The following is a 10595-nucleotide window of genomic DNA, read 5'->3' on the forward strand; positions in this document are numbered from 1 at the left end:
GATGGAAACAGGCCAGGTCAGGTTAGGCTTTACTCTAAACAGGCCTAGCCTGTAACATAATTATTAGGCCTGAGTCTGACCTGTTACCTGTTAAAGGCTTTATTTTAGGTCTGGCCGGACCTGTTTAAGTGGCCTGACCTGGGCTGAAGCCTGTTAACAAAGCCTGTTAAAAAAAAATTAATATTAATGAAAATATAAATATTTTATTATTAAATTAGTTGATACATTTTTCTAATTTCTATCTATGTTCTTAATAATTATAATAATATTTATATAATTTTATAAATAATTTTTAAAATATTATTTAAGTATTAATTATAAATATTTTATATTAATAAAATTTATATTTATATTTTTTTATTTATTTTTAAAATTATATAAATAGTAAATATTTTAGTTTTATTTTAGAAACATATTTTGTTTATTTAAAGACATCTTATATTCAACAAATAAAGTTATAGTAAATACATAAAATTGATAAAAAAAAAAAAATAACATTTACACAGTTTGTTGAATCAATTAAAATAAAATTATATATTTTCAAAAAAATAAATTGAAACTTACTGCAATATATATATATATATATATATATATATATATATATATAATGACAATAATAATAACTATTAAATTAAAAAAAATAATTATAAAAAATAACACTTATAAAATTTATTGAATCAGCTAAAAAATTTATTATATTTTAAAAAGTAAATAAATATCGTCATTATAAAAATTGTAGATGATAAATACTTATATTATAAAATTCATAGATGAAGAAAAATAACATATGAGCATAGGAAGAATTATTAAAATTTATATTTAAATTAAAATAACTTATATTTCTAAATTTTTATCTTAATTAAAATATATGTGATAAAACTTAATATAAAAATTTAAACTTAATGTACTATATATATAAAATGAAAACAATATTAACTATTAAATAAAAAAATAATTACAAAATATTTAATTTTATTTGTCTCATTAATTTGTTATTTTAAATTAACAAATAAATGTAAAATTAACTACACTATAATATTAATGTAATATAGATAATATTACGGATATAATAAATTAAAACACATACTTATAAATTACATATAAATTGATAAATTGACTAATAATTTAATTAAAACATGTGCAAGTTATGAAAATATATATTATTATATAATTTATTTATAATTATATTATTTATATTATTTGTTACATTGTCTGATTTTATATATATATATATATATATATTAATATATATTATAATAAGTTTTTTATTTTATTTTGTTATTATTTTTTTTATAAATTTTTACTTTCAAATAAAATATAGTTCAGATTTAAGCAATCTCTATTTATTATAAATAAAAAGAATTATAACATAATATATTAATATAATAATAAAATTAAAAGTATAAAAAATATATTAATATAATTTTATTATTTTATTTTTAAATTTTATTTCGTTTAGTTTTAATTACGTCTTATTCTTATTCAAAGACTTAACTATTTTTTAAATTGTTTAAATATAATAATTTATTATTAAATAAATTGATTATTGAAAAAGTGTAATCATGTATAAATATTTTTAATTTTTAATATAATATAATTTCTGTTTATTATAATTATAAATAAATAAAATTATAACATAATATATTAATTTAATAATAACAGAATTAAAAATATAAAAATATATTATTAAATAACTTTATTATTTAAATATATTTTGATAGCTCTATTTTTAAATTATAATATATATATATATATATATATATATATATATATATTTTATACAGGTCAGCTTGTCAGGCTTAACATGCTTTATAAACAGCTCAGACCTTACTTGTTTACTTAAACAGGCCTTAAAAAATGCATGAACTTGGTTTGTTTATTAAAAAGGCTAGGTCAGACCAGGTCAGACCAAAACCAGGCCAGGCCACATGCCCCTGTCAGGCGGTCTGACCTGTTTCCATCCTTACTTGCTAATAACTGGTAGAACATAGGAGGTTAAAGCACTTTAAAACAAGGTACAATTATCTCAGAGATAAAGTCAATAAAAAAAAGTTGAATATGATTCAACGTAAGATAGAAGTGCAAGAAGTTGACATATTGACAAAGCCACTTTAAGGAGAAAAATTTTACCAATTAAAAGAAAAGCTTAGAATTATGAAGATAAAGAAGTAGATTTAGATAATTATATTTTTGAAAGTTTGTTAATGTAGCTATTAGAATTAACAGATAAAAAATAATGATTTTATTTTTTTTAATTTGATCTGTAATAATATTTATTTTTAATTTTTATTATTCATTGTGTTACATAAAAGTAGATCATACGTAATTAATGATATACACAGTTTTATTCCTCATCTTCTCTAAACTTCTCATTCTTATATTCCAACATCATGATCCATTCAAATTATATTAAATTGAATTAAATAATATATTTTTATATACTAAATTCAAACTGCACCTTTCTGTAATGAAAATATCACCCTGGAGAGCATCCCATTGCGTTGTTCTGTAACTTAACAGTAATAACGAAGTTTTTGGTCAGTCAAATTTAACCGCACGTGATCTAGTTTCATCCTCTCCCTTGGCTTCGAGTTCGCTGTCCTCACAGTCTCTGTCTTAGTGTTATCAACAGCAACAGTAAAAGTAAAAAGTAAAAATATAAAATATAAAAGAATAAAAGAAAAAAGTGTGAAAAAAATAGAATCTATCGTTGTGCGCGATCTTCTGTGTCAATTCATTTCACTTTGATTTCTTGCGTACAATCATGGCTTTGCTCCGAGTGTTTGTCAATTTGTTGGCTGGGATTAATTGGACCCATTACTTTATTTAAATCCTTTTTATTTTTCTTTTGCCTGTCCCTGCTGCCCGTTGAACTCTGTGTAGCAACATAAATCAATATAATAATATTTCGGAAATAATTATTACATTTTTATATTTTTTTATCGTATTATCTATCACCTTCTTTACTTGCTCTCTCGTTTTTCTTTTCTTTTTTATTCAATTCACACATTCATCTAGTGAGTTTTTCAAATTAACACAATATACAAGAGGAACACCAGTAAAGCATTTTTTCAATTGATTGAAATTTTCAAATAGCAAAGAATTTTTTATAAAAAGGGTAAATTACAAGTATTTGAATATTTTTAAAAATTAATTAATCATAAAATATGTTAACAAGTGTTTCAGTAGCATTTTCTGAACAGACAAAAAGCAACGATTAAACAGAAGAAGCAGTGCCATCTTGACTCATTAATTGCTGCACTTAAGGCACCACACGAGTATTTTGGTCCCTGCCATTTCACAGTTGTGAACGGCGTATCTATCATCCTTTTCCTCTTTTTCTTATTTATTTTGTTTGCTTTGTAATTTGGCTTTCTTTTCGCTCTCTTGGCCTTGAAATTTTCAAGTTTCCAGAAATTTTCATAGTTGTCCCTCCCACCTGCCTCATCCGTTTCAATCTCAATCTCATGCGACACAGAAAGCAAAAGCTTGAACATATATATATATATACTCAGTTTATCTATTCTAAAGCATGAGCGATATGCACGCGGACATGAAAATCACGCTCCCGAAATCATTCATCCTAATCAGGTGCTTCCTCGTCTCTCTCTTCCTCTTCCTCTTCCTTCACCTATTCTCTGCACACAACTCTAAAACCATAACGACCACAACCAAATACCTCAGAATCCGACCCGGCTACTCCTCCTACGAGGCCTACTTACAGCGCCAACTAAACAAGACCCTCAATCCCAGGCTCCGAAAAATATGGACAACCCGCGACTGGGACCGGAAGATACCGGTTTTCGCACGCTTCTTCGAGGACCTTAAGGATAAGAAGCTTCTAGAAAACACGTCCAAAGCGCTGTGTATTGGTGCACGCGTGGGGCAAGAGGTGGAAGCGCTGAGGCGAATCGGGGTGGCTGACTCGGTGGGAATGGACTTGGTTCCCTACCCGCCCTTGGTGGTTAGTGGTGACTTCCATAACCAACCGTTTGATAACGGCACGTTTGATTTTGAGTTCTCGAATGTGTTCGACCACGCGCTGTATCCGGAACGGTTCGTGGCGGAGATCGAACGGACGTTGAAGCCGAAGGGCGTGTGCGTGTTGCACGTGGCTCTGTGGAGGCGCGCTGATAAGTACTCGGCTAACGACCTCTACAGCGTTCAACCCCTTGTCGGGTTATTTAAGAATTCTGTTTTGGTTCACGTTCGCAGCGTCGATGGTTTTGGATTGGACACCGAGGTTGCGTTCCGTAAGGTGGAGCCTCCGCGTCACCGATTCTAAATCAAATGCCTTCTCTCTCCTTCCTTTTTATTTCTTTTTTGTTTTTTCATTAAAGTGTCTGCATTACTTTCTTCTTTGAATTGGTGGTGATGACCATCATCAAGTTGCTTACTGCATTGTGTTTGTGTATTTGGCTAGGTGACGAAACATGGGATAGCACATTTCTTCGTTATAGGAAAATATTGTTTGTATTATTACAAACGAATTTTTTTTTTATATATTTTCTCTCGAATTATTCATTATGATTATTATTTTTTATCTTTTGTTAATACCTTCGATCTATAAGCCTTAATACTTTATATTATTTTTACTCTTAAATTACTGGAACCAACGTTACTAAGCACTGTTAATGTATTATTACATATTTCTCTTTTGTAGTGGGTGTAGACGCATGCTTACACTACGAATATGAACAGCAAGAAATAATGTAAAGCAAGAGGCAGAAAAGATAGAAGAAATCGTTGGAGTTCCACTATTTTTTTTACGGGAGTCTAACTAATATTTAGGATCAAGCTAATGGTTTATTACTATATTAAAAACAACGTTAATAATACATTAAATAATTTGTTCGCATTTTTCTTATTATAGTCAATATTTAAATTAAGTGTCACGTAATGGACAAATCAATAAAAAGGATAATTATGTCCACACTTTGTGGAACACAATTAGAACCTGCTGGTGATAACCACCGTTTACTTCCCCCTCTTTTTTATTAAGAAAAAATTATTATTTCCTGTCGTTAAATGGGATGTTAAACAGATGGAAAGTGAAAGAATAAAAAAAAGGAGAGATAAGATAAAATTATGACAAATAAAAGAAAGAAAAATGAAAATAATTGTAGAATTAAAAATATTAGAGTTTTTTTTATTAAATAAAAATATTTTTAAGAGTTATCTTAAATATTATTCTTTTTTTTGTTTCATTACTCTTGCATTAATATTTAATATTTTTATATAGTATAATAAAATATTTATTATTAATAATAAATTTAAAATTTTTCTAATTTTAAAAATAGTCATGTAATATGTTTGAATTCTTTTATTCAAAAAATTTATTTTAGTTTAATTAAGTATGTGCTGAGATAGGTATTATGTATTTGTGAATTTTAATTTTGGGAAGTACGAAATTTTATTAATTCATTCCTTCTTGCATACGGAATGCCATATTCTTGTTTCTTTGGTAAACTATGTTTTTTTTTTTCTTGACATAAATAAGAGTGGAACTCTTTCTTTAAATAATATTTTTATTTGTTTTTTATGTTTTATTATATGCAATAGTGAGTTTTAATATAATATTTAATTTTTGAAATTTTATTAAATTTAAAAATTCACGAAATATAGTTTTAGATAAAATATTGATTTAATAATATTTATGTAGTACACAGAAAATTTACTAATATAAAGTCCTAAATATATATTATAATTCTGATAGAAAATAAATGTAAATTATGTCTATAAAAAATGATTAATATTACTTTCCCAAAACTTGGTGCAAAATTAGACAATATTTACGAAGGAGCTCAATTTATAAACGAATCTATGAATTGGGAGTTTGAGCTATCTAAATTAATTAATGTGATCTAAGAGCATCTTAATCAGTTATATTAAGTGGGTTCTACAGAGGAAAGAGTTGCCTGCTTGTGCGTACAATTTCTTAAATATAAACAAAAGTCTTGAAAGTTGATCCAAGCATTAAAATAATATAAGGTCTAAGTGCATGATAGAGGACAATTAAGCAAAGCCATGTCTCCCTTTCTCCGTTGCAAACCAATGGACAAGCGCCAAGCATCAAGTAGTGGGTCAGGGATTAAGCGTGCGAAGAACCACTGAACCGAGTGAGCCCAATAAGGTGTGCACTTTGGTTCGTATCCAATTTTACGAATTGCAGCTCTTGCATAAGCCTCAGGTGTTGGTATGAACAAAGAATCTGTCTCAATAGATGCTACCCTTGACACCATATTCGTTGCAACGTACAGTGGTATCTACATTCATCATCTCCAAAAACACAGTTAATCATAATAATTGAAAAAACATAAGTATAACTACGGATTGTAACTACCTGACACTGCACGTGGATCCCATACTGTCTATACTCCACGTACAGAGATCTTGATAACTGATCCACGTAACTGCATGTTCCATCGTTAAAAAATCACTTTCGAAAAGATGAGTATAATTAAGCACATATAAAAATCACTTTCCTTTCCAACTGACGAAACAGACACGGGTCATTTCTTCATTATTCCAACATCAAAGGAAATAAATTAATGTAAGACTCACAACTTTGAAAATTAGAGAGAACTTGTTGGGGAGATGTATGTTTTATTTCTGTGACATCTCTCTTTCTCTAATCATGCTTTCCAAATGACGGCTTAAGTTCATTAGTTTATTAACATGTAAACAAAATTTTTATTTTTCATAACTTATGGATTATTCACAATTTGAAAATATTTATATTTCATTATTTCATTTGATAATTTGGTGATAAAGATATACGTTAGAAATTTAACTACATTTTCTCCTTGTCAAATATTCATTTAGTTTTCATTACCGACCACGAAAGAAGATCCAAATTAACCGTTTCTTTATCATTCTTATTTTCATAATAAAAATAATAAATTAATAAAAATATTGACCTTGTATATGAAGATATATTATTTTTCAAAATTATTATTATTATTAGCAAGTGAAAAAAAATGAGATAACAATATATATTGTTTATTTTATTGAAGACAAAATCTCTGTTTTAGAAATAAACATGATAATATTAAAAAAAAAAAGTGTGTTTTGATTTTTGTCTAAAAATAGATGTTTTAGATAAAAATTCTGAAAGTTATATTTTTTAAAATATTAAAAACTGCATTAATTTTTAAAGTAAAATTATGGTTAAAATAGCTGAAATAGTGTGTAAAAGTGTGACATGAGAGGTTATCGTAGAAGAAGGGTGAGAGAGCTTACGCCTTGGTAGCAGCGTAGATAGTAAAGAGAGGATGGGAAGGGACAACGACGGCAGCACCGGAACCAATATTAACAATGGCACCCTTTTTCCTCCGTAACATGGCAGGCAAAACCGCTTTGGTTACTCTGGTGGTCCCTTCGATGTTGACTCTCACAATGTTCATCCACACCTTCTCCTCCACTTCGTCAAAGAACGTGGCTCTCGGGTACGTGATCCCCACATTGTTTATCAAAATCCCCATATCCAAACCCTTACTCACCTCTTCTATTCGCCGGAGTCCCTCCGACAAATCGCCCGTGAAATCCATCTCAATAATCTTCACCAGACTACCGGGATGTTCTCTTTGGATTTCACGAGCAAGTTCTTCCAGCTTCTGGGAACTTCTACTGACGAGAACGAGGTTGAGGCCTCGCCGTGCCAGCTGGACGGCGAAGGCTTTACCAATTCCGTCGGTGGATCCGGTGACGAGGGCCCATGAACCGTAGCTTCTGCGGAGGTCCTTGGGGGATCTGAAACACGCGTTGAAGATGCGTATTAAGAGCGAGGTGAGGTGGTTGACAGTGACGATGAAACCGAGGCATGTGATGAGAAGTGCTGCCAAGTGCAGGTACTCGTGAACAGTGATGCTGCTGCTGCAGGAGGCTATAACTGTCTGGAAAAGCATTTCTATTTCCTTAGTTTTGCGTCTAAGCTTTGCATTCGTGTCTCCCTATTTTGAGTGAGCAAAACCGTGCCTCCATTTAAATTTTGTGACAGGTGTCTTCACCCACAAGCACATGCACGTTACCGGAAGTTGAGAATTTTAATTAATGAATATCGCACCAACACTGATTCCTCCACCTAACAGACCATAATTCCCCCCACACCTAATCTTCTTTCTTACCAATGTCCTTATTATTAAACAAGTTCTTCTATGATAAACTTCATTTGTAGTGTTGTCTATTAGAGAGACTATATAATAGATATTCATGATTAAAATAATAGTTATCTACCAATTATATAACTTTTGAAAAATGATTTCGTAATTTATATTTGTTATTTTTTAATAATAATTAAGTATTGTTATTATTATTTAAATGTTAGTATTTGTCAGAGTGGGGTGATGAAGTTGGCATAATGGGACTAGACCGTGAATCAATTAATGATTGAAGTTGTCCTAATAATCGACTTTGCATGATCGTATTATTTTTCTTTCTATTTATTTCGTCTTAGACCAGTGTATCCTAACACACTTCCTTGATCAGTCTTGGATCTTGAATTCTTGATTAACATTTTTTCAGTTTTTTGGTTGGGTAAGAATGGTTGTATCTTTGATTAATTCTTTTTGCACATTTTATGCTTTTCTATCGTAGCTGGTCCCTCTGGCATATATATGGTGAACTAGTTGCCGGCACCTCTCTTCTCTTCTGTAAATTTAACATGGTATCACGAGCTGCAACATGTATCTGAATATTTCTAAGGATTAAAAGTAAATTCATTGATGACAACTTAAGATATTGTAAGTACAAAATTGAAAAGAAAAGAAAAAGAAAACCCGCAACTATACACCTAGCACTGATAATGACGTCTCAAGTTAGATTTTGCAATGCATGTCAATTAAATAACAACTTTTTATATATAGTAAAAGATGTCGCGGTCTAATGAAATGCTTTGTTGGTCTAAAATAAAGAAAATCAGCCATTGATATAATTTATTTTGTTAATTATATATATTAAGTGAGTATTGTAACATAAAAACACGAAACACTTAAATAAGATTCGTAAATTAAATAATATTATTGTTTAGTCCTTCAAAAAATATAATTATCGTTGATTTAGTTTGTTAAATATTTATAACGCTAAGTTGTTTAAATATTGAAATATATAAAAAATTAATTTGTTTTAATTATAACTTAATAAAATAATTTATTAATCTGTTATGTGAGAAACTTATTTGATAACTTAAAATTTTTAATATATATAATATTCCAACCTTTCATATATGTGAAAATTTTGCAGGTGATTATTTTAATTTAAACTTATTTGATGAATAAAAACACAACTTATTACAAGTAATCTGTGTAAGCATAAATTACAAGTACACTCGAGGCAATGATTTTGTTAGTATATTTTTTTAACACGTTATTTTTAATTAAAAATTATAAAAATATAAAAAATGTTAAATTAAAAAAAAAATGTTAAAAAGTGTGTCGGTTGCATTCCTCGTATTAACAATCTATCACACCCCTTTCCCTCTGCCAAAACAGCTTTTCATAATTACTTTGGTGGTCCTTTGGAGATACAATGTGGTCCATCTGAATGATTTCTATATTATATTACAGTTTTTCGCTTGGATTTCGCCTGCAACTGTTTCAAGCTTAGTGTCAACTGGTTGGTGAAAACTTTCCCTGTGTCTGTGTGGTTTGGGGACTCAAACTAATGACCCATGTCTTACTATAATGTCTTTCTTAGATCCCAGACGGGTGTTGTAGATCCATGTAGCTAATGAAACGCAGTGCATGTTTAGAAAATTCACAAATTTACATTAAACTATGTTTTAATGCAAAAATTAGAACACTGTGCTAAAAGGAATCGAGTGAATTTGATGTCAATTAAAAATCCTATTAGTGATTGTGTCACAAGGAATGACATCATAATATTGTTATCTACTGCCAGCTCCTGTTACTGCCCAACTTTACTATATGCTAATTAAATTCAGTTTGTATTGTTATTATTTTACACTTACTTTATTTTTGTATATATATTTTATTTTTTATCAAATTATTTATTATTATTTTTCCATGTCTCTTATCCTTCTGCTCACTTTATACTTCTTTATTAGATGTGAAATAATCATTTCTCAATACATCATTTGCAGCTTTTAGACAAGATTGGGGGGTTCATTTTAAAATAACTTAAAACAAAATGAAAAGGATTATTAATTTGAAGTGATTTTTATGACATGATAAACTATTTTATTACTCTTTCGTATGTACTTCATATTGGCAGTGACAAAACACACTTAAATTAAATAAAAAAATAAAAATCGCTGTACACGTCACCTAGTGTATTCTATTATCTATTATTTATGATTATGGAGGAATCTATTATGTAAACTTAAACCTATAGGTGAAAATTAATAAAGAACCCAACTACAAATCTTACAAATTAATGGCTTCAATTATTTATGTTTCATATCTAAGTGACATTCAAGGGGGCCAACTCGACAAAGTGATGTAGGCCATTGCCTAATCAGTTACATAGAATGCCCGATTAGACCAAAAAATGAATGACTGATTTTGTTTTTAGGATTTGATCGACTCTTTAGGTGTAGTACATTTTAGAATATAAATCAATTTATTCTTCAAAGAGAG

General features: G+C 29.0%; 2 protein-coding genes across 2 annotated transcripts; one reads left to right on the top strand and one right to left on the bottom strand.

The window, feature by feature from the left end:
* The first annotated feature begins 3553 nt into the window (after positions 1 to 3553).
* On the top strand, positions 3554 to 4285 carry LOC113874861. The gene has a single exon (XM_027513073.1). The coding sequence runs from the start codon at positions 3554 to 3556 to the stop codon at positions 4283 to 4285; it is 732 nt and encodes a 243-aa protein (XP_027368874.1).
* A 1708-nt stretch (positions 4286 to 5993) lies between these two features.
* Positions 5994 to 7941, bottom strand: LOC113874862 (very-long-chain 3-oxoacyl-CoA reductase-like protein At1g24470). The gene is made up of 3 exons (XM_027513074.1): positions 7243 to 7941; positions 6344 to 6413; positions 5994 to 6266 (listed from the first exon to the last, which is right to left on the bottom strand). Exons 1-3 carry the CDS (start codon positions 7905 to 7907, stop codon positions 5994 to 5996), a joined length of 1008 nt encoding a protein of 335 aa, XP_027368875.1. The 5' UTR covers positions 7908 to 7941.
* Positions 7942 to 10595: the final 2654 nt, after the last annotated feature.

The sequence above is a fragment of the Abrus precatorius genome, unplaced genomic scaffold (genome assembly GCF_003935025.1).
Source record: "Abrus precatorius isolate BTA unplaced genomic scaffold, Abrus_2018 Scaffold8, whole genome shotgun sequence".
Lineage (NCBI taxonomy): Eukaryota > Viridiplantae > Streptophyta > Magnoliopsida > Fabales > Fabaceae > Abrus > Abrus precatorius.

What these genes read in the sequence shown, in the direction of transcription:
- LOC113874861 (XM_027513073.1), top strand. Translation starts at nt 3,554, where the DNA reads ATGAAAATCACGCTCCCGAAATCATTCATCCTAATCAGGTGCTTCCTC.
- LOC113874862 (XM_027513074.1), bottom strand. Translation starts at nt 7,907, where the DNA reads ATGCTTTTCCAGACAGTTATAGCCTCCTGCAGCAGCAGCATCACTGTT. An exon ending in ATCTACGCTGCTACCAAGGC is followed by an intron (nt 6,414 to 7,242) that starts GTAAGCTCTCTC and finishes TGGAACATGCAG; the next exon opens with TTACGTGGATCAGTTATCAA. An exon ending in GGATCCACGTGCAGTGTCAG is followed by an intron (nt 6,267 to 6,343) that starts GTAGTTACAATC and finishes TGATGAATGTAG; the next exon opens with ATACCACTGTACGTTGCAAC.